The 24,681-nt window shown below is 41.9% G+C and overlaps 1 protein-coding gene across 11 annotated transcripts in view; it reads left to right on the top strand.

Moving 5' to 3' along the window:
• NT5C2 (5'-nucleotidase, cytosolic II) overlaps positions 1-24,681 on the top strand; it is an 86,023-nt gene that overhangs the window by 44,999 nt on the left and 16,343 nt on the right. For 4 of the 11 annotated variants that reach the window (XM_082224833.1, XM_082224836.1, XM_082224842.1 and 1 more), the window contains 14 exons: positions 2,115-2,210; positions 3,586-3,677; positions 3,850-3,907; positions 4,681-4,774; positions 5,513-5,566; positions 6,411-6,494; positions 7,556-7,597; positions 8,622-8,729; positions 9,709-9,775; positions 11,394-11,564; positions 12,935-12,986; positions 13,260-13,320; positions 14,524-14,700; positions 15,675-17,362. In XM_082224833.1, coding sequence (XP_082080959.1) covers positions 2,115-2,210; positions 3,586-3,677; positions 3,850-3,907; positions 4,681-4,774; positions 5,513-5,566; positions 6,411-6,494; positions 7,556-7,597; positions 8,622-8,729; positions 9,709-9,775; positions 11,394-11,564; positions 12,935-12,986; positions 13,260-13,320; positions 14,524-14,700; positions 15,675-15,929 — 1,411 coding nt within the window. In that variant the 3' untranslated portion in view covers positions 15,930-17,362. Of the gene's footprint in view, positions 1-1,931; positions 2,022-2,114; positions 2,211-3,585; positions 3,678-3,849; positions 3,908-4,680; positions 4,775-5,512; positions 5,567-6,410; positions 6,495-7,555; positions 7,598-8,621; positions 8,730-9,708; positions 9,776-11,393; positions 11,565-12,934; positions 12,987-13,259; positions 13,321-14,523; positions 14,701-15,674; positions 17,363-20,942; positions 21,276-24,681 lie in introns of those variants that run through there. The other 7 variants (XM_082224835.1, XM_082224834.1, XM_082224840.1 and 4 more) reach the window with 6 other exon arrangements.

Genomic DNA, 24,681 nt, shown 5'->3' with positions numbered 1-24,681 from the left:
GCTGTGTATGTTTGCCCTTCCAAAACAGGCTAATAAATCTTGGTACAGGCAAGCAGAGTCACTTTGAAGCTTGTTCTAAGTCTACTTGGGTTTCTCCATACTTGTAAGGGCATTTGCTGACTTTAGAACAAAAATATTAGCACAACATTTTATTTGACTATTTACACAGGAAAGTGCATGGAATGAGTGGGCTGACGGAGGAGGGATAGATTGCGCTATCCCTTTCCTGCCATCTTGATCTGCTTCCATGCTGCTTCCTTCCTCCCTGGCCAGCATTGAAATCAAGTAATCTGGCAGGGAGTGAGAACAAGTTATCTGTCACTTCTCTGTTGGTTCATTGTGCTTCTGTGCTGGATGTGCAGAAGGCGAAACTGCTTGCATAGAAACAGTATGTGCTGGACGTGATAGGAGAACGCAATTCATTCTTTCACTATCAGGCTGCTCTGCATCTGGAATGGATGCACAGCAGGGGGAAAAAACCCTTCTGCATGTTCAGCACAGAAATCAGGTATGCTGGAAGTAGTGACAGGTTGATCCATCGCCCTGTCTTTAGTCCACTGTGCCGGACATGCAGGAGAAGAAGCATTTTCCTGCACTCTCAACATAGAAACTGATCAGGCTAGCAGAGTAGCTAGGGATCATTCCATTTCTCAACCACCAGCCTGCTGTATTTCTTTCCAGCAACAGTTTTTTACTGATAAGATATGCTGGTGAAAGGGAAACCAGCCCCTCTTAGGAATAAAAACTTTTATATGCTAGTAACTTTTGGAAATTTATGAACAAGGTTGTTTTAGCATTTGAGGTTACTTGGTATGGCTGTTGCTTCCTTGCTGTCTCACATTCAGGGCCAAACTACACATTGCCGCAGACATGGGCCAACCGCCAAAAACTGTCTCCCTGAATCATGTTCTCACCTCTCTCCTCTGAATGTGCAGTTTCACTTACCTGAAAGTGAAACTAACAATGCCATGCATTTCCTCTCTGCTGTGCCAAGCAGCAGCTAGTGATGTGGAGTGGGGGCAGAGAAGCACACCATGTGACAATGTCACATTGTGGGTAAGTGGAAAAAACTATAAAGAAATGGGAGAGAGGGAAAATGTGACATGGAAAGCTCTTTCTAAGGAGGTACCCACTGTGCAAACTTGGTAGACGAGCAACTTTCCTCAAGGGAAAAGAGAAGTGGTGACTGAAAGTCTTAACTGCCACTTATTCACTGGCAAGAGGATTGCTTGGAGCCAAACTAAATAATCCCTATGTGAAAAGGGTGGTAATGTCTTAAGGTGTTAGAGGCATGAGTGATGAACTCTTCCTCCATTTGCCATTTGTGTTCCAGCAGTCCTTCTCCCCAAACTCTTTTCATATAGCTTAGCTGAGAAGTTCTACATTCCTCATCTCCTACATTCCACACCTCCTTTCCATGCAGATAGGACATTCACACACAGAGAACTGCCTTGGTTATGTTTAGTTTTTCCTGTTTACTGTAGCGAAAGCACATCTGGTGTCAACTAACCTTTTATAAAGTCCAAAAGGTTTTAGTCCTATAAAGGAATAGTAATAAATATATAACACTTGTATTATACAGTTCACAGTGAGTTCACAGTGCCTCACACACATTCTCTGAGTAGTCTTCCAACAAGCAGGTAGGGTGGACAATCTGAATGTTGAGGTGGTACTTAAGTTTTAAACAAGGCAAGTCTGATTTGACAGAATTTTTTGTCCAATGAGACTTCTGCCAGCTCCAGTTATGTAGTTACTCTTCTTGGTCAGTTGGGTAGGTGGGAGAACTAAGCTTTTTATTTTTTTTAAGCTATGCACCTGTGCCTGCTGATTGTGTAATTCAGCTTTTTTGTTAAGATAAATGAGCTAATGATAAGAAAAGAGATCAATTGTACATTTGAACTGGGCAATGCAGACTATTTTTTCCTCTGCAGCTAAACAAAAGTTCAATGGGACTCTGTCAGCAAAGTGTCCTCCTTAGGGTCAGATTCTAGTTTGGACAGAACATGATAGAACTGGCTCAGGTATGCCATTCCAATAGACTATCTTTCAAAGTCTTGCTGTCCACTGCTTAGTATACCATGCTTATATCGATCAATGCACTTCTTTATTAATAGAGGCCTGGTATTTGATTCCCTTTATGGAAATTTGCTGAAAGTCGATGCCTATGGGAACATCCTAGTGTGTGCACATGGCTTTAACTTCATGAGAGGGTAAGTACTGTGAATATAGGCAGTTCACATAAGGAAGGCTGCAATCTGTATGTACAACAGGGGGTGGTATGTTCCACTGAACTTGGTAGAAACTCTGAATTCATATATAGAATTGGGGCTTTCAGGGATCACCTACGCTGTAACATTTCCAAATCCTTATGCAGGCCAGTTTTTCTTACTTTGGAGTCTTATAAATTCTAATGACTTCAGAAACTTGGTTAACCTTTGGAAACTAACTTAAGTGAATATGGAAAAAATGCACACAAACCTGGTTCAGATGTAACAATCTCACCTCAGTGCATCAGTTTATTGGGCCAAGAACAAGCCTTGTGTCAACATATTTTCTTCTTGGCCCTTGAATGCACAACATTGTTAAACTAATTTCTTGTGATATCCAAATGGGACAGCTATGGTTTAAGTGTTGTTTCCAAATCATAATATGACCTGGGACTAGACCATTTTGAGCCCAGCTATAGGAACATAGGAACCTATTATACTGTGGTCTATCTTGACTGGCAGTTGCTCTCCAGAATTTCAGGCAGAAGTTTTTCTCAGCACTACCTGAAAATGCTGGGGATTGAACCTGAGATTTTTTGCATGCAAACACATGCTCTACCACTGAGATGATGATGATGATTCTGCCTTTTATCAAAAGATCTAAGGGTGGTGTACAACATTAGAAACACATTACAGAATATCAGTGATAAAAACTTAATAAAAAGCACAATCAGGGAGCCACCACAGAAGAGACCCATTCTCTTGTTGCCACCCTCTGAACCTTTCTGGGAGGGTGGACATAGAGAAGGGCCTTAGATGACAAGTGCAGGGTCCAGGCTGGTTTGTATGGGGATAGGCAGTCCTTAAGGTATTGAGGTCCTGAGCTGTGTAAGGCTTTATAGGTCAACAGGATCCATTTCAGTATTCTATCTTTGGCTGTATGATGACATGAAATCTTACTAAACATTGAAACATTGCTGCTGCTACTTTTTTTTTAAGCAGAATATTATGTGTGAATTGTACAGAGTTGTTGATGGTTAGTTGCATGCTGTCCAAATGAAACACAATTCTTGTTTTGTTTTGATCACCCCAGTTCTTGAATTCTTCTGCGATCAGTTGAGCAACCAAGAGCTGGAGGGAATAGGCTCCTCTCTATGGATGAAGTTGTATGAAGTATCACATTTTGCTGTAGTAGAAAGGAAGCCATATTATATTTATTCCAGTGTTCTCATTAAAACCTTTCCTTGAATCCCAACATTTTAGGAGATCTTTCTCATTGGTCTTATTGACCCAGTAGGAGTTAACATAGCTGTTTAGAGAAACTATTATGATTAGACATCATTAATAGGCATATTCCCTTGTCCCTTACCTTTTTCAGGCCAGATATCCGAGAGCAGTACCCTAATAAATTCATCCAGAGAGATGACACTGACAGGTTTTACATTTTAAACACACTGTTCAACCTACCAGGTGAGACTTTAAACTCTAATGGGGATGGTGGGGATTGTGTCATGATAATCCGTAGGTATATTACTGTTAATTTCAAATGACAAATTAGGAATGTCATTTTGGTTTAGATTAATTACATGAGTGTCTCTTTATCCAGTTCTTCTTTTAATGTATATTCTTTGCTTCTTTGCAGAGACTTACCTGTTGGCTTGTCTGGTTGATTTTTTTACGAACTGTGATAGGTATTCAAGGTGAGCATGTGTCTCATGTGTTATATGAAATCCAACATGTGACGCTATAGCCATCATTGTCTCTCACTGCAAGTGTGCAAGGACAAATTCAAATCTTCTTATCTGTAGCTTGATGACAACAGCAACCACAAGTACTTTAGCGATTGTTTATGTTGGTAAAGTTTGTGATTTAAACCCTGGCAGGGCTCATAGGGTCTATCATACACAGGTGAATATGACCATGTAGCATAAGTGTGGGCTACCGTTTCAGGGATTAGAAGTTGGGGTGATGGATACCGCCAAAGCCAGCTACTCCTGGAGCTACTCCTTTTCTCTGTTCATTTGTACATCCATTCACATGTCCCTCTCCCACACCCAGCTCCCTACTTCTGAATCTTCAGCCCCTCAACTTCATCTAGCCATCATCCATGTATGTGCATTCTCTCTTGTATGCAGAAACATGTACCAACCTAGATTCAGACATACACACATCCTGCCTATACCTTTATCTCATCCCATTCCCTGCCTGGTTTGGCCTCTGAGAACAGATGCCATGCTGATTAGACAGGAAATGAGATGATATATGTATTCATGAATTGGCACAAAACATACAAGCAAGAATCCACCTAACATTAGTGGGATTAAGGTTTGGTTGCTTTCAATACTATCAATGTAGCTATCAATACTGTTGGTGTTTCCAGTTGTACAGTGATTCCCAGGCCTTATGCACCCTCCTTACTAGCTGTTAACCTACTTTTACAACAAATCCGTGCTTTTTTCCTTTTTTCTCACAGCTGTGAAGCAGGGTTCAAAGATGGAGACCTCTTCATGTCCTTCAGAAGTATGTTCCAAGATGTGAGAGATGCTGTGGATTGGGTTCACTATAAGGTGACTTGCACTTTGGGATATTTTTTTAACTGTAGTCTGTTTAATTCTTAACATTTTGAATAAATTATAGTGTGAGTTGAACACTGTTGGCAGCCAGTGAATAAGTATTAAATGCCAGCTAGCATGCCCATCAATATGATTGGAAAGGGGGGATTGGTAAACAAGAATGATAATTCCTTCTATCACCACCATCCTGCTGCTTACTTTCACCCCCCCCCATTCCTCCCCTCCCCTCTTAATGAAACAGGCTGCTGCTGCAAGCCATCTTAAAAGCCATCACTGTTTCACTTTATTATATTTATGCTATTGTTTTCCCTTCCAAGGAGCAGTTTCATGTGTTTCATATGATAACTCATCCGCACATTGCACAGGAAGCACACCACCCCTTTGCTTCAGCAACTGAACTCTGTCACCATGTGTTTTCTGAACTATTCTGTTTTGCACTTTAAGTTTACTTCAGAATATACTTAATTACAGCGCTTCAATGGCATCTTGTCCCATGTGTTTGTTTCTCATATGGTGAATGAGCCACAGGGTTCTCCACCCCCAGGTTGAACCTATCCAATGCTAATCTCATGACACATGAAACTCCACAAATAACTTTCTGCCTCTAGTGTCAGTGGTGCATCTTTCTACAGTACGATGACAGCATGGAAGCTGATACTATAAGGTGAAACCGGAGCAAGATTGCTAGATCATTACTTCTGCTGTGTCATGTGGTTTCTCCTGTTGTTTCAGGGATCACTGAAGGAGAAGACAGTTGAGAATCTTGGGAAGTATGTAGTGAAAGATGTAAGTACATCAAGCCTTTCCTTATTGAAAGTGGACCAGTCTTGGTTTATTTCATGCAGTCTTAAAATGATAAAAAAAAACAGAATGGAAAGTTCAAACTCCCTTGTTCACAATTTATTTTTTTAAAAAATAGGCATTAAGTGATGTTATTGTTGCTTCAGCAAATTTTGCCTTTTTTGATGAAAAATAATTTCGCACGTCCTCTTTATCTCCCTTTTGTTAATGGAATTCTAAGCACCCGAACTTCAAGCAGGGGCAGTTGGTTTCCCCACCCCCACAATATATGGAGTAGTAAGAGAGTGCATGTCACAATAGAAATGTGAATATTCCAAAGCATCTTCTGTGTCTTGATATCTTGAGGGGCATAAAGTTGAAATTGTGCATTTTGTATTTCTTTAGAGGGATTCCTTTGATTTTCACCTAGCATGGGGTACTTTCTGTTTCCACATAATGCTCTTGCTATGTACTCACAGCACATCAAAGTGGCATTTTGTTCTAAAATTAGTAAAGAGTTCTTGCTGCCTGCAGTCTCTCATTTTCAAATCATCAGGTTTCTGGTTACATATTATAGAACAGCTTTCAACATTTCAGTTTTTTAAAAGTATATTTTAATACTTGGCCAAATAGGATGTTAGTACAAATTATAAGACATGACTAAGATGCAGGATTTCAGTTCACAGCTGAGGCATCTAGGATTTTTGAAGACATTTTAATCAGGCTGAAATATTCATTTGGCATTGTTCAAACTGGCAGTATGTACAGATAGCCTGAGATATTTATAGACCCCCTGAAGGTATGGGCTTCAACTGAAAACTGTATTTTATGTAAATCTTTGCCATTTTAGGGGAAACTGCCTCTGCTTTTGAGCCGCATGAATGAGGTGGGAAAGGTGTTTCTTGCCACAAACAGTGATTATAAGTACACTGATGTAAGTACTCCTGTAACACAAGAATCTTCCTCCATCATTCATTCATTCATTCATTTAGTGTCTCATATATGTTAGGTGTCATATTTTGAATTTCTATCTTGGATTAGGGTGAGCAACCTCAGTCCTGGGAGCTAAATGCAGCTCTGTAGGCCTCTCTGTCCAGCCTTCTGGCCTTTCTCCCGGCCATGCCTCCTTCCCTAGATTATGCCTGCCCCCTTCCTCTGAACCCTCCTCAAGTGCTTTTGCCTGGCTGGAAGGTACCCTTGAGCTGTGATGATGCCTCTTGCTTGTCTGGATGGATTCATATATGAGTGTTGAAATCTGTGTGACTGGAATGTGGCATGCATTACAACAGTAAGTTACATCCATTGTTTTGCCCATTTTTACTTCTGGCCACACCCACCACTGATGTGAAGCCCTCAGAAGTTTGGGGCTGGCTGGGGCTGATGTTCAACAACATCTACAGAGCCATAGGTTCTCAAAGCCAGCTGTAGAGAATTAGATAAGCTCAGTATAATGAAAGCATGAGCTGGAGGCACCTAAGATTCTCCTTGAATCTTGGTTGCTAATTTAATGATGCCTTGTACCTAGCAATGTGTCTGTAATTTAGTCTCCCAAGTTTTTGGGGGGTGAGGGAAGAAATATTTTGTAAAGACCTTCTGTTTATCATAAAATGCATTTTTTAAAGAAAGCCATGAACAACTATACTGGGAAATCCCCATGTTAATATGAATGCAGGACTCTCCTGTATTCTGTGACAATGAACTTTTGTTCTCCAATCCTATGAACATTTGCTTCAGAGTAAGATTCGCTGAACTTGCTTCCAAATTAACTGTATATAAAACTGAGGTTCTTGCAGAGCTGCATATCTGTCAGAGCTGGAGACATGCCTTTTGTTGTCATGAAAATCCTAAAAATAACATCATAGGGTTCTGCAATGTTATTTTAATTCTCACAATGCCTGTTCTAGATTTGTATATCTGAAGACTATTTGTATATTTAAATGTATTGTTTAAACATAATTAATAGAAATTAAGTCTTGCTTCCAATTTGCCTTTCAGAAAATTATGACTTACCTGTTTGACTTTCCACATGGACCAAAGGTGAGTGATGAAAAGATTAATGATACCTCTGCCTTCCCCAACTTGGTGTTGACCAGATGTTTTTGACTACAACTCCCAACCAGGGTTGGATGAGAGCTGGATTCCAATAAACTGGATGGCACCAGTTTGGGGAACGCTGTGTTAGATGGTGTATATTATTCCTTCCTAAATAAATCAAGAATAGGAGTCAAGTCTTTGTTCATGGGGACTGAAGATTGTAAAATTCAACCTTTGGAGGCGTGGTGTCAAATGCCTTATTATTTTTATTGGAGAACAGGTGGAAATAATTAAAGTCAGCTTTGATATGCCTGATATGCAGCTTCTAGAGGTCATTAGTGATTAAAAAAACACCACTGAATTTTCAAATCAAAAGCATTTACTTCCACTGGTGGTGTTTGCCTGTCTGCACTTGCTTGAGTAGAAGTTGCTTGCTCAGATACAAGGAATTGCCACTTAGTCACATATCCACTAATGCATTATAACAGTGCTGCTGAAATCCTTCCACATATAATTAATAATTTTTCATAGCTACAAGAAAATGTACTTTTCAATTTTAAGGCTTGGTTATGGTTTCATGTACTTACTATGTGTAGTAGAAATCAAAAATTTAATATAAATACACAGACTGTTCCCTTTTGTCCCTTTCTCAGTTGTGGCCTCTGCTTTGAAAGCCCTGGATGTTCTGCAGTAATTGATAAATGCCTGGATCTTTGTATTAATATTTGTAGTAGTGATATAATTGCTAACTTGTATTTAAATTATGATTAAACAGTATATAAATCCAGATAAACAAAAATAAAATTTAAAATATCTGCTATTTTTTCTTTCCTGCATTGTTAGGATTCTCAGGTATATTTACTGAATTGAAGTGTTGGGGAACTAAGATGTTTTGTATATGATGTCAGGCTACATATAGAATACAGTTATCAATCTCTCCTGCAGAACTAAAATAAGCCAGTTTCAGTGTGAACAATTAGAATTTGTACCTTTTAAAAAGATGTTCTTCTGCTTAATTTTTCTCTAGCCTGGCAATTCTCACCGGCCATGGCAATCATACTTTGACCTCATCCTTGTGGATGCGCGGAAACCTCTTTTCTTTGGAGAAGGCACAGTCTTGAGACAGGTGGATACGGTGAGTGATACATAGAATATATAATTAGGCTTGACTGGAGGGAAACCTGGGACAGTTTATTTCAATAATTAGAACATTAGTGCTAAATTCATAAGCTCTCTACTTTGAAATTCATTGACTACTTGTAATATGTATTTCTAGCTATTTTTGGGTTACCTGAATCACATAGAAAGGAAATATGAGAAGGAGCTGTGTTCTTTAAATAAAAACGCAGCATGTTTTTTGAGTGCATCATTAAGTATTTCAGCTAGATGTACTGAGTGGAATTAAATTAAGAACAGCATCATACTGAAAATATATGGAGCCTAATAATGCTGTGTTTCATTAGATCAATTTCACTGTAATTGCTGGTTATCTAAAAAATTCACTGTGGCTGCAACATAACCACCTGCTTTGTCATTCTGTGGGACTGGTCTTTATTGGGAATCTATTAGGGTTTTAGATGAATCTGTGCTATTGATAACTTGTTAGCCCCAACAAAATTCTTAGCTTAAGCCTGACCTATAGGCAGAATCAACTGGCTCATAAAAGGCAACCAACACTTTAACTGTAAAATTTGGAAGTATAGCTTTAAGCAGGCTTTTGTAGCATCTGTATGCAGGCCATGCAAAAGGGTTGTACGGAATATGCTTCTTCCAGACTAACTTCACTGTTTTCACCTGGCACAGATACATTTGAAGCACGAAACAATTCCCAGTGTAAGAGTGTTTATGGCCTCTAGGAATAGGGGACCAGCTGCACTCCCCCATGTCACCGAATGCTGTTTTCCCCTATGTCCTGCTGCTTTTAATAATTAAAGGGGCTGCCCAGGAAAAATATAGTGCATTTGGAGTATGCAAACACCAATTGTGCTTTTTCCTCTGAAGCATATATTGAACAGCCTTTCTACTGATTTATCAATCCATTGATCAGTATTAAAACTGAAAATTGGGCTGGAGAGACCTACAGTTTCATTAAATAAATTTCTCTTTCTGTGCAGGTTACTGGCAAACTGAAGATTGGTACCTACACAGGCCCCTTGCAGCATGGTATTGTTTACTCTGGAGGTAAATTAGAAATGAGACTTGTTTAGTCATTTAGTCTTGTCCGACTCTTCGTGACCCCATGGACCAGAGCATGCCAGGCACTCCTGTCTTCCACTGCCTCCCGTAGTTTGGTCAAACTCATGCCGGTAGCTTCAAGAATACTGTTGAACCATCCCGTCCTCTGTCGTCCCCTACTCCTTGTGCCCTCCATCTTTCCCAACATCAGGGTCTTTTCCAGGGAGTCTTTCTCTTCTCATGAGATGGCCAAAGTACTGGAGCCTCAGCTTCAGGATCTGTCCTTCCAGTGAGCACTCAGGACTGATTTCCTTAAGAATGGAGAGGTTTGATCTTCTTACAGTCCATGGGACTCTCAAGCACTATAATCCAAAAGCATCAATTCTTTGGCACTCAGCCTTCTTTATGGTCCAGCTCTCACTTCCATACATCACTACTGGGAAAACCATAGCTTTAGCTTTAGCCATAGCTTTAACTATACGGACCTTTGTTGGCAAGGTGATGTCTCTGCTTTTTAGGATGCTGTCTAGGTTAGAAATGAGACTAGTGAATCTTTATCAGGAACTGGGGCGGAGATTTTCACTTTATTCTATTTTAACATGGGGTTTGAATAACTTTTGATTTCTCCAAAACTGTTCTTCAGGCATGATGTTAAGAAAAACAGCAGGGAGTGAGGGAGAAGACTGGATATGATTTTAAAGCCCCCCCCCCAATGTCTGAAGTTTAATTTGTCTTAAGTAGAGTGTCATATATATTATGCAGATGTAACTAGATTAGAATGTTTTAGGTGCAAAATAGATTTCAGATTGTATCAAAACTTACTGGAGCAAAGGAACAACAGTGGTTGTACCATTTTTTTAAAAATGCACTAGCAGTTACTCAGATCTGTTTGTAAGTGGAACATAAGAGTCCCTTGTGAAGCAGAGTCTTTATATTAGTGAAGATGGAAAGTTAATTGTAGGTAGGACATTAGGTAAAGAGTCAGCAGAAGCCAAAAGTGTAATATAATCTAGTAGCTGCAAAAATGTACCCACCTATCCAAAGTTTGTAACCCCAAAGGTTAAGTCCCATGGGGGTAGATGGGTAGATGGTAGATCTTCCTCAAGTTTTAAGATCCCTCTTGGTATTTTCTAAAACTATATACTCAAATAATATATAGCTGTGTTGGTACTTTTGTGTATGTGTGTGTATTTGGGATGGCATCTAAAATGCACGTCCCACATGCTACCTGATTTGTGTATTTTAGCAGCTTATCCCTTTTTCAAAAAAGAAAGGAAAAAAGTGAGAGGTGATTTGATCATCACTTGTATTTTAAATAGATAGATAGGTCTCAGACACTTGCAGCTCAAAAAAAATGTTCTGGCAGCACACAATATAGCAGGCTTTACCTGAATGGAAGACTACCTGTGAACCTATTTGTATCCTATTTGTATGCTGTAGTGTATTTATTTTATACTCTGATATGTCTGAGTGTGCAAAAGCTGCATTATTTGAAAAAGCCTTATATCTATCAGATTGGGAGGAGGTACATGATAATAATGGAAGTTTATGCACTGAACCCATGGTTTTTATGCTGAGAAACCTTTTCTGATTGGCCCTTCTGCTTTCTCCCTCCTCCTGTTAGGCTCCTCTGATACAATCTGTGACCTTCTGGGGGCCAAGGGTAAAGACATCTTATACATAGGTGATCACATTTTTGGAGATATCCTGAAGTCTAAAAAACGCCAGGGTTGGAGGACCTTCCTAGTGATTCCAGAACTGGCACAGGAGCTTCATGTGTGGACAGACAAAAGCTGTAAGTACTGACTCTGTAGTTTAATGGTTCCCAATTGATGGTATGCGGACCTCCCGGGGGGAGGGTCCACATAACCCACCCAGGTGGTTTGTGGCACCATTCGCATAACAAAAACTACCATAGAGATATCAATATTTTTTTTAAAGTAGGGGGGGTCCATGGTTTGGCTTTTGAAGAACAAGGTATCTGTAGTACTTAATTTAGAACCACTGGTCTAGTTTATTCTTCTTCACTTTTTAATTGATGTTGCTTGGCTTGACAGAGTAGCTGGAAAATCATTTGGCTTGTTTCCCATAGGTTATTTGCATTGCTTTTGTGCATCAAAGACTGGGAAAGCAGCAAGTGTCTGGATAGTTTGGTGACTTATTTGTAGATAGTTGGGTTTCTTTGCTTTGGACTGAGGCTTTTTGGGGGAGACTTACCACCACTGACTGCTGGTTTGAACAGTTTACAAACCTGTGGCTATGCTACCACTTGTCAATACGGTTGCTGACATCTGTCAGTTATTTATTTCTTTATACCCTTTTAATTAAAATGCTCAAGGCTACCTACAAGAACTGTTAAAACAAATATTATAAAAGCAGTTGCACTGCACTAAGTGTGTAGAAGAGTGAGGCTGATATTTTCAGTTGCACTTTCCATGAACATTTTAGGATTTATTGGAGAGCAAGAAATAGAAGCTGTAACCCTAGAGCAATTTCCCCCAACTTCATGCCCTCCAGATGTTTTAGACTGCAACTTCTAGCAGTCTCAGCTAGCTTGGCCAATGTTCAGGGATGATGGGAGTTGTAGCCCAGCGTGTGGAGGATACTGTGTTGGGGGAGCCTGCCCTAGACATTGAGAGGGCATTTGAGACACTGCAAACATATTCAAAAGACTGTCTGCCGTGTTCCACTATAAGATTATAGATTCTGTTCTTTTTAGCCACATGGCTGCTCCCACCATTCACAAAGTTGAAATAAAGGGCTAGGTCTGAAACTTCTACACCATCTGAGTTGTCAGATGAGTTTTATCAAAGCATATATGGCAAAAAATGTAGGATTGTATTCTAAAGAGCTGTTTGACAGTGGAACAGACTCCCACAAGAGGTGGTGCACTCTCCTTGGAGGTTTTTAAGCAGAGATGGACGCCCATCATGTATGATCTAGTTGAGATTCTTGCATTGCGGGGTTTGGACTATATGACCTGGGAGTCCCTTCCAACTCTATAATTCTATAAATCAACAAATAATAATGCAATTTGGAAAGCAGATAGAATCTTCAGTCTGTTTTCCCATATTGGTGAGAGATAAGTAATAGTCTACATAGTATTTGTTTCAGCTGATCCACTGCCATAATATCCTTTTACTTTCCCTTCCCTTTGCTGCTTAGGCCTTTTTGAAGAACTTCAGAGTTTAGACATCTTTCTCGCTGAGTTATACAAGTAAGTAATGGATTTTTCTCTTTAGAATATAACCCATTACTCCATCCACTAACTCATTAGAGGGAGCGCTTCCTTTTTAGTGGACAGCTGCACTTTGTCAAAGGGCTCCACATTAACTTAGAATTGGGGGTGGGGAAGAGGAGTATTGTTGTGCGTATCAGTTTTGCCTGATATAATCAGCTTTTCTCAATTAGTATTTGCTTTCCCAGATCCACCCTCACATTTATCTTCCGTGTGCTCTGTTGATATTGTTTTCTTTCCTATTTCAAACAGGCATTTGGATAGCAGCAGTAATGAGCGTCCTGACATCAGTTCCATCCAAAGACGTATTAAGGTAACTAGTAAATAGAATGCTGTGGAACACGGGTGGCGCTGTGGTCTAAACTACTGAGCCTCTTGGGCTTGCTGATCAGAAGGTCGGTGGTTTGAATCCCTGCAACAGAATGAGCTCCCATTGCTCAGTCCCAGCTCCTGTCAACCTAGCAGTTTGAAAGCACGCAGTGCAAGTAGATAAATAGGTACCGCTCTGGCGGGAAGGTAAAAGGCATTTCCGTGCCCTGCTCTGGTTTCGGTGTTCCATTGCGCTAGAAGCAGCTTAGTCATGCTGGCCACATGACCCGGAAAAACTGTCTGCGACTGGACTTAACTGTCAGGGGTCATTTACCTTTACCTGTTTTAAAAAACAGAATGCTATTTTGCTCCCTTTTCCAGTGCAGCAATCTGTGCTAACTTCATTAGAGGGAGATTTGAGGGGATGGGGAGGTAAGGAGCTGGACAGGCAGTGGACCAAAATAGGAACCTGAGAGAAGTTGGAAGAGAAAGATACAAGACAGGGAGCTGATAAAAGGAGGAGCTAATGAAGTGAGATGGTTGTTGGAAAACCTCCATAGAGCCTAATGGCCGAGTAAATCTGTACTGATAATAAATGAGGGGGGTGTTGGATAGTTGAATTAATCAAATAGACTTTAGTCAGAGAAATATAAGATGATGAAACAGTAGGCAGAGGAAACACACTGAAGCTGCTTACATGGCAGATGCAGGTAGTAGTCTCCCAACTTATTTTTAAATGAAAAGCAGCTTTGGGGAGGTGCAGTCCTGAGCAGAGGAATCATATGGGTCATAGGGTTCATGCTGTTGGCTCAAACACAAAACCCACACCACCACTCATTCGCATACGCTCTTGCAGGTTTTTAAGGCATAAACCCCTGTATGCCTGGAGCCCTCTTATATTTTGTTTGCTTATCCTCCCTCCCCCCTTTTTTGTCAAATTCTATCCCCCCCCCCATCTGTCATGTTGCTAAGGAACACAAAAACTTATTCTATGGTGGAATGCTCCTGGAAGGCACTGTATATTGCTGGTGTTCTCACATTTGGGACTTCCAGTTTTTGCCTCTTTACAGTCAATGCCTCTGATTCAGAAACTTGTGTGTGCTCTAGTGTACACATGGTGCTCTCGCACCTGCAATAGTTTTTAAGTATGTAAAACTGCTCCTTCCCCGAAGTGACCAAATGTCTATAATTTGCCTTCTGATTTTAGAAAGTGACTCATGACATGGACATGTGCTATGGAATGATGGGAAGCCTGTTTCGAAGCGGCTCCCGACAGACACTCTTTGCCAGCCAAGTGATGCGCTACGCAGACCTCTATGCAGCATCATTCATCAACCTCCTGTATTATCCCTTCAGTTACCTCTTCAGAGCTGCCCATGTGCTGGTGAGTTGGAATCCATGAAGCTGCAGATGAACAGTAACAACATTCAGAGAAGTACACGCACTATCCAAGTCTGAATTGAGCAAGGGGCATTCTAATGTAGCTGGTAGCATTAGACTCAAAAACTTTTAAAATGGATGTGGCAGATGGCTACATTGGGAGACACTGGCTAGGGTTAAACAATTTTATAAATTTCCTGTGGGGTAACAGTATAATAAGTGGCAGAAGTCAGGCACTCACTGTACTAGCATACGCATGTGCTGTGAAAAATGGGAATTCCATACTAGGGATCATTAGGAAAATTAGCTGAAAATAAAATTGCCACTATCACAACATTATACAACTCTGTGGTGCAATTGCACTTGGGTACCATGTACAGTTGTGGTTGCTTCACTTTGAGAAGAATATTGTAGAGTTGTTAAAAGTTACCAGAAAAAGTCAACCAGAATGATCAAAGAGATTAGAGCAAGTCCTAAGAGGAAAGGTTGCAGTATTTGGGCCTTTTTAGTTTCGAGAAAAGGAGAGTAAGAGGTGCCATGGTAGAAGTTTATAAAATTATGCATAGCAAGGAGAAAGTGGGTATAGAAACATACCCCTCTCTTGTAATTCAGGGATATCCAATGGAGCTGAATGTTCTAAGATTCCTTTGTCTGTGCTGAAAATACTTTTTCACAAAATGCATAGTTAAACTGTAGCATTTGCTCCCACAATCTCACAGTGGTAGCTACCAACTTGGATGGTTTTAAGAGAGGATTGAAAAATTTGTGGAGGATAAGGCAGGCCAATATATTTCTAAGTGCCTGTTGTGGGAAATTGCAGGATGGCAGCGTGCTGATGTGGGCTTCCCATGAGCATCTAGTTGGCTACTGTGAGAACAGGATGGCTGGACTAGATGGGCGACTGGCCTAACTGAGCCAGCTCTTCTCATGTGACAATGCTAATCTTCTTTGAACAATGGTATGTATCTCTCCATGCAGATGCCACACGAGTCAACAGTAGAGCACACTCATGTGGATATCAATGAGACAGAGTCACCTATGGCCACCCGAAACCGCACATCAGTGGACTTCAAAGATTCTGACAAACGACACCAGCTGACCCGTTCTGTGAGTGAGATTAAACCACCCAACCTCTTCCCTCAAACTCCCCAAGAAATCACACATTGCCATGATGAGGATGATGATGAAGAAGAAGAGGAGGAGGAGGAGGAGGAGGAAGAGGAAGAAGAATAGAAATGAAATCTGAACACAACCTGCCAAAGCGTGGCTATAGCAGTGATTAGCAGGAACAAAATCCCACTAGTCCTGGGGTATGGGGTGGGGATGACAACAAAATTAACACTAATCAGAAACCCTTTATTCTTTACAGACTTATTCCAACTGTAAAGGATTTTGCACTGAGTGAGGGTAGGACCACATACAGATGCCTAACTGCGTTGCTTGCTCTACCTATAGAACATGGGAAGGAAGAGCTGCTTGTGGGTCCTTTGCTCCTCTTTCTTGTGCATTTCAAAACTGCCTCCAAGACATGGTTTGGAATTGGTGCAGTGAGCCTGCCATGGGTCCTGCAGCAATCACAGTAGCCCAATACCAGTTCCTCACAGCTGATACCCTTTGACCCTTTTGGGGGAAAGATGTATCCTAATATATAATACTGTATGCATGGAAATGGTGGCAATTCCAGGGTCAAATTGAACCCCATCAAGCACAAGTTTTGTTTTTGAAATGGTTTAATCCTCTAATCTCCTTCTAGTGCAGTTCTGCTTCTGCTCTTTCTGTTTGGGGCTGGTTCAAGAAAGACTATCATGCCACAAATTCTTGATCTGGCTGATAGCTAGTTCTTCTCCTGCTGAGATCCCAAAGCTTTTATCATCCCTAGTCTTGGCATGTGGTGCATGTATTATACGACCTTCAAATGGGTCCTTATGCCGTGTGCTTGTTCTACACTCTGAAATTATCTCTGCTAGTAAGAGATAATGTCATGCTGTATTTTGATTAGGTCTCAGTTAAAGATTAATACTGTATTTCTGTCTAACCCACAGTGATCAAGAGCTATACAGTTTGTGAAGAGAAAAGGTTTGTGTCACCTTTCCTAGCCTCTTCCTGTGGCTAACAATTTAGGCTCAAATTAGGAACAACAACCTGTAAGATGCAATGTTTCAGCTGGCAGCCGTTCTATTCTCTGATAGATAGAGTCATAGGAGATGGGGTATGTGTATATGCACAGGCCTAGAGCCTTCATGTAGAGGAGGAAGCCCCCTTCAGCAAAACATCCTTATTGCTGCCACTCTGTGCTACTGCCATTCCTGGAATGAAAATGGTTGAAGGGCTGATCCATATTGTTTGTAAATGGTTCTGAGGGCCTGGCATAGCATTCTGGCTGTAAGTACAGGCTGTTAAGTTAAAGCACATTTTTCTCTTTCTTATTCATACAAGCAGGCAGTAAACTGTTTCCCAAGGTATAGAGTTCCTTACTTCTGTGCCATTGAAGTTTGAAAGACTGAATAGAGGCCCTATTTTGAAGTATTAGAAGTTTTATTTTGAATCACTTGATTGTAATTAGTTCTATTCCATTATTAAAATACGGTGAACTGTAAATCAGCAGGAGAAGCTGGTGCTCCTGTGATGGACCTGCAAACTAAATAAATCATGAGGTTTCATAATAAGCTGTTTTAATGTCTGTCTAACACTGACGAATCTACTTCTCCTAACCCTCCCTTCATACTGCTTGCCTAACACTTGTTATAGCAACTAGAAAAGCCTGTATACAGCGTGGAATACAATGTGCTTTATAATCTTCTCCCAACAATGATGGCTGGGAGGCAGACAGCAGCCTGACAGCATAGAATCTAGATATATGCATTAAATGTAGATATACTAGAGTAAGGTGATGCCATCAGAGTTGTATGTATAAGGTCCCCTGCCCAGAAAACGGGAGCAGAATTGGAGAGCATTAGTTAACTTGACAGTGGTCTAGCTGGTAACTCTATTAGTGATCTGGTGTTGAGCTGGATACATACTGGTAAGGAACAGCAAGAGCGAAATAGTGCTCTTCTCTTAATCAATACTGGAAGATATCCTGGCTCTAGGCAAGAGATCAGTGTTCTCAGATGTCTACAAGTTCAGCCTTACAAATTCTACCCCCACAGCAGCCAGCCACAAGAACATACATATGGCCTTTTCATAAATGAGTAAAATGCCTCCCTACCTGAAACCAGCTTGGCCTTGGCTTTCCCAGCTAAGAAATAGGAAGGCTTTTTTCCTGCTTTTATTCTTCTGCTGAAGCTAGTGAAATTGGACAGAAAAATGAGCACTGACAAGTGAGAGATAAGTGAGGAAAAGAACTGGAAATCAGGAAGCAAAATTAGACCATGAGAAGAGGCATTTGCATACTACATTAGAACAATACCCTAGTTCTTACATTTGTATCAGCAGAATTTTATTGTGTCAATCTTAAATTTCTAGCAGCACTTTTAGGGGAAATTTGGAAACAATCTGTAAAAGGGTTGCTGCTTTTCACAGAATTGGAGGAGACCCTGAGGGTCATTTAGTCCAACCCCATGAAGTGCAGAAATCTCAACTAGATCATATAAGAAAGATTGCCCTCCAACCTCTGCTTAAAACCCTGCAAGGAAGCTGAGTCCACCACCTCTCGTAGGAGTCTGTTCCACTGTTGAACAGCTGGTACTGTCAAAGTTCTTCCAGATGTTTAGTCAGAATCTCCTTTCTTGTAACTTAAATCCATTAGTTAAAGTCCTAGCCTCCAGAGCAGGAGGAGAAAACAAGCTTTCTCCATGTTTTAGCCCTTGAGATACTTGAAGACTGCTATCTCCTCTTAGTCTCCTCTTTACCAGGCTAAACATACCTAACTCCTTCAACTGCTTCTCATAAGGCTTTGTTTCCAGACCCTTGATCATCTAAGTTGCCCTCTGCACACAATCCAACTTATCAACATCCTTCATAAACTGTGGTGCCCAGAACTGGACACAGTACTCCATGTGTGGTCTGACCAAGGCAGAATACAGTAATACTATTACTTCCCTTGATCTGAACACTGTAGTTCTGTTGATGCAGCCTAGAATAGCATTAGCCATTTTTGCTCCTGCATCACAGCGTTGACTCATGTTAAGCTTGTGGTCCTCTCAGACCCATAGATCCTTTTCACCTCGGGTTACATATGCTTCAGGTTACAGACTCTGCTAACCCAGAAATAGTGCTTCAGGTTAAGAACTTTGCTTCAGGATGAGAACAAAAATCGTGCAGCGGTGGCGCAGCAGCAGCAGGAGGCCCCATTAGCTAAAGTGGTGCTTCAGGTTAAGAACAGTTTCAGGTTAAATACGGACCTCCAGAACGAATTAAGTACTTAACCCGAGGTACCATTGTACTACCAGCAATCCAGGTGGTTGTGAGGATAAAAGGAGGAGATTATGTATGTATACCACTTCAATCTCCTTAGACAAGGAAGACAGAATACAAGTGTATTTTCAGGCTCTTGCAGAGGTGCCAAGCAAAGTGCCACACTTTCCCAAACACCACAAGAAAATTGAATTCATTTATGACTGTGCAGAAGGAGCACTTGGAACATCGCAAAGACTGTTGACTACATTTTACTTCTTAAGCATAACATTATTTATCTGGCCTCTTTGACCATCCTTCCTTTGCCTTATTTTTAAGTGATACTAACTGCCACTGCTGCCGCCTTTAACTTAAGTTTGTCAGCATACAATAATATTTGGGTCTGTGACATCATCTCCAGCTGAAACCCCTTCTGACTCCATTCTACCTCAAACATCTCCCTTCTTTGAGCTGTGCCGGAGGGCCAACACAGTGGCAATCCAAGTAAGCCTTTCGGGCAAAGTTGCCATCAGCATATTACCACCCTAGGCTCAAAAACATGCTCAAAGAGTCTATGTATAAGGCTAGTTTTATACATCTTTTGGAAACTGTTTGGTTGACTGAATATCACCGACTGTTTACTAATTTCTTAATGTGCCTTCCCAAATCCTGCTGCTATACTGGCATTCAGCATATTAGGACCAAACTGGTAAGGACCCTTTACCATATATTATGGAGAACATGCTTTTTCAAGTAGTGTACAGACTATGCTTTGCTATTCTTACAAACAAAGTAAACAGCTCTACCAGACAAGATTGTAAGCCTGAGAGCAGGGAGTATCTTATTACTAAATGCTATAAACAGCAGGAGTTGGCTTTTTTTGCATGAACAGTGTGGCAAAAAATACTGTGACCCATTGGTGGGGAATCTTTTTTAGTCCGATCCAAGAGGCACATTCCTTCATAGGCAGTCTTCTCAGAGGGCTATATGCCAGCAGTGGTTGGGCAACAGGTGCAATACTTACATCCAATCATGAAGAAGTTAAGTTATGCTGCCTTCATATTTTCCCCTTCCCCCAACCCCATTGTATGATTCCGCTGTTATTTCTCAACTATCTCCCTGCATTCCCTTAGTCAGAGCACTCAGATTAGAAGAGTCAATAGATTGTTGTTTCGGCAAAGGGGGGAGACACCTGAGAGTTACTCAAGAAATCACTGAGTAAGCTGCAACACTCACAAAGCAGGTTTTTTGGTGTGTGCAGAAGTTTTTTTGCTGGTCTCTACTTAGCTACATTCTAGCTAATTAGTAGCACAAATCTCAAAAGTTTACATCTTCCTTCCACAAACAAGCCTATTTTACAAACAGGCATGTTCTCCCATATACACTCCTCTACCCAAAAACAAACAAACAAAACCCATGTAAAATAAATAGAAATCATGCTAGTGTATCTTTTGGATATGACACGACAGGAACGAAACACTTGCACTGGATATTCAAAGTTATTCAAGAAAAAATTAGTGCATATCCATCAGAATTCCTGATAATCTACAAGACCATTGCTAACAATTAATAAAGTCAAACCAAACATAAAGAACACATACTTTCAGGGCTCCTTTACTCAAAACTGCTAATTAAAAAAATAATAATGTCACCAACGCACACCCCCTTGTAAATAAAAGAAAGATGAAGTATGCAATGGGGGGACCACTTAAACATGAAAGTTAAACAAGAAAAATCATTTATCTCAAGGAAATAAACTGTTTCCCAATAAAATCACAAAAATATACAAATTAATGAGGTTCAAAATAAATAGAAGAAACTGGAAATCTGCAACACCACTAAGTATTTATATACTCCAACAGGATATCAATTGGCTTATGAAATGTGTACATTTCATTTGTGCTTTTTCAGGGTTTATACAAACAGACAGTGTGGAATACTGTTGGCAGAATACTACAACTTTGGAAGAAATATGATACAATTTGACAAAGATCCCAGAAGACAAATCTATAGAAGCTTTGGAATGCAGCAATATATGGAGACAGATTGTAAGGCCTTAAAAAGGCATAGGATAAGTACTGGGAAAATTGTGCAGCATACAAATATTTATTGTAAAGGAAAGCTTGGCTTGAGACAAGATTCCAGGGTTCAGCTAATTCCCTTGGGCTGGTCTGACAGCAGAACAGAGAACTCTGTAGCCTTCCAGATAGAATATATTTTGTTCACTATTGGAGCTCTTCCACACACTAAGCTTAAGCAGTATTTTATTGCTCTAAGACGGCAAAAACTCAAGAGACAGCTGCCACCACTTCCCAGTTCATCCCAACATTTACACAAGAATGACCCGAATTCCTGCATTCCTTATATCATTATCTTCAGGGCTTGAGGCTTTTTGTGGAAACCTAGTTCTGTAAAAATGTACTCTAGAAGATTATCTGTGCTTCAAGCACTTTACTGAAATGCTGGTGTTAGCAGCACTGTCAAAGCAGCTACACAGGCACTTCTGCAGAAAGAATTTCAGCCTCCAGCATTGTGACAAGGTAAAGAGGACAATCACTTGAGGCATAGGTGGGAAAGGGTTAGAGGAAGACTATGTGGATGTAGAATAGCCTTGTGTACAAGCAAAATGAAATACACTTCTGGGGGACCCATTTCTTTGCAGGACAATGCCATTGCTAACTTGATTCATGCATGCATTTTAAGAAGCAACTGACTCACAAAAGTACTGGCAGAAATTACAGTTGGTTAGGAGCCCAATTCAATGGCATATAATCAAGTCCATAGAAAGAAAAAAACAAACGAGTCTGCAAATCACCAGGGAAAGGGAACATGTGGCCTTCAAGATGTTGTTAAATGTTCATCAGCCCCAGTCACCATTGTAAATGATAATAATAATAATAATAATAATAATAATAATAATAATAATAAATTTTATTTATATCCCGCCCTCCCCAGCCGAAGCCGGGCTCAGGGCGGCTAACAACACTAAAATAGTGCAACATTATAAAAACATCATAAGAATTAATTAAAATCAGAATTGATGGCAACAATAAACTAAAGTATTGTAAGGATTGCCAAAGGAGGGAGTCAGGCTGTGCCCTAACCAAAGGCCTGGTGGAACAGCTCTGTCTTGCAGGCCCTGCGGAAAGATGTCAGGTCCTGCAGGGCCCTTGTCTCTTGTGACAGAGCGTTCCACCAGGTTGGAGCAGCAGCCGAAAAAGCCCTGGCTCTAGTTGAGGCCAGCCTAACCTCTCTGAGGCCTGGGACCTTCAAGATGTTTTTATTTGAGGACCGTAAGTTCCTCTGTGGGGCATACCAGGAGAGGCGGTCCCGTAGATACGAGGGTCCTAGGCCGTATAGGGCTTTGAAGGTTAAAACCAGCACCTTAAACCTGATCCTGTACTCCACCGGGAGCCAGTGCAGCTGGTATAGCACCGGATGAATGTGATCTCGCAGCGAGGACCCCGTAAGGAGTCTCGCTGCGGCATTCTGCACCCGCTGGAGTTTCTGGGTCAGTCTCAAGGGCAGCCCCACGTAGAGCGAGTTACAATAATCCAGTCTGGAGGTGACCGTCGCATGGATCACAGTGGCTAGGTCAGGGCGAGAGAGGTAAGGGGCCAACTGCTTAGCTTGGCGGAGATGAAAAAATGCCGCCTTTGTTATAGCTGTAATCTGCGCCTCCATAGAGAGGGAGGTATCGAAGATTACACCCAAACTCTTGACGGACGGTGCTGGCACTAATTGCACCCCCGCAAGAGATGGGAGTTGCCCCCTCAATCCCATATCGTCCCGTCCCAGCCAGAGGACCTCTGTCTTCGAAGGATTTAACTTCAACCGGCTCCCACGTAACCATCCAGCCACAGCTTCCAAGCATCTGATCAGCGTGTCTGGGGCCGAGTCAGGATGGCCATCCATCAACAGATAGAGTTGGGTGTCATCAGCATACTGATGGCAGCCCAGCCCAAAACTCCGGACAAGCTGGGCGAGGGGGCGCATAAAGATGTTAAAAAGCATCGGGGAGAGAATCGCACCCTGAGGCACTCCACACACCAAGGAGTGGCGGGATGACAGTTCCCCCCCAAGCGCCACCCTCTGTCCCCGACCAGAGAGAAACGAGCGCAGCCATTGAAGGACTGTGCCCTGGATCCCCACGTCGGCGAGGCGGTGGTCCAGAAGTTCGTGATCGACCATGTCGAAAGCTGCTGACAGATCTAGAAGAATCAGCAGCCCCGACCCGCCTCGATCCAGCTGTCTACGAAGATCATCTGTTAGGGCGACCAGAGCCGTCTCGGTCCCATGACCAGCGCGGAAGCCGGACTGGAATGGATCCAGAGCCGATGTTTCATCCAGAAACCTACCAAGCTGTTCAGCAACCGCTCTCTCGATCACCTTACCCAGGAATGGAAGATTCAAAACTGGGCGGTAATTGGATAGATCTAAGGGATCTAATGATGTTTTCTTTAAGAGCGGACGCACCACTGCCTCCTTCAGTTCCCCTGGGAATGTCCCGGTGCCAAGGGACAAATTGATGATATCCCCCAGGGGGGCCCGCACCTCGTCTGGACATGCTCTAATCAGCCAAGACGGGCACGGGTCGAGAGGACAAGTGGTGGGCTTTCCAGCTCGGAGGAGTCTGTCCACATCGGCTGGGGATATCCGGTCAAAGTGGTCCAGTACTGGACCCGAGGACAGTCGAGGGGCCTCCAGTTCCTTTATTGTATCCAAATTGGCAGGGAGGTCATGGCGGAGCGACAGGACCTTCTCCGCAAAAAAGCTCGCAAATGCCTCACAGCTGTGTGTCGAATTGTTATTTAAATTTGGCTGTCCTTCGAGGGACGTTAAAGACCGAATTATACTAAATAATTGTGCCGGGCGAGAGCTAGCGGATGCAATGGAGGCCGAGAAGTAGGACTTCTTAGCAGCCTTCACTGCCATCTCGTAGGTTTTCATAAAAACCCTATAAGATGTTCTTGAGGCTCCGTCACGGGCACCCCGCCATACTCGCTCTAGCCGTCTGAGGTCCCGCTTCATTTTCTGGAGCTCCTCAGTAAACCAGGGAGCCCGGTTTCTGCGGGGTCGCAGAGGGCGCTTAGGTGCGATCTCATTGATGGCTGCCAGGAGCTGGGTATTCCAGCCCTCAACAAGCTCAGTCAATGAGTCGCCAGGGGGAGAAAGGTCCCGCAAGGCTTGGCAGAATCTATCAGGGTCCATCAGCCTCCGCGGGCGAGCCCAAATCGGCTCACCACCTAAGCAGGGTGGGGGTGGAACATCAATCCTGGCTTTCATAGCATAGTGATCAGACCATGGCACCTTCATCGAAGGAAACATGATCACATCTATACCAGCGCCAAAGATCAGATCCAGCGTGTGGCCTGCTTGATGTGTGGGGCCCGAAACAAACTGGGAGAGCCCTAGTGTCGAATGATGGGAGTCTAACAACACCTGAATCCCACTGGTGTTGCAGACTATCCATGTGGCTGCTCATAATAAAAGACCTCAGTTGGAATAAGCCCAGGAGTGGGGAGAAGCTATATGAGGCTCATCATGTGCACATTCCAGGAGAAGGTAAGAAGAGAACCACAGTAGAAAAATGATAGGAGAAGGGGATGCAGTTCCGTGTGCCAGAATAAACAAACACCTATTTACCAGT

Source organism: Podarcis vaucheri (assembly GCF_965113315.1).
Source record: "Podarcis vaucheri genome assembly, chromosome: 5".
NCBI lineage: Eukaryota > Metazoa > Chordata > Lepidosauria > Squamata > Lacertidae > Podarcis > Podarcis vaucheri.
The sequence above is the reverse complement of the archived record's forward strand: the minus strand, read 5'-3'. Positions and strand labels throughout refer to the sequence as shown.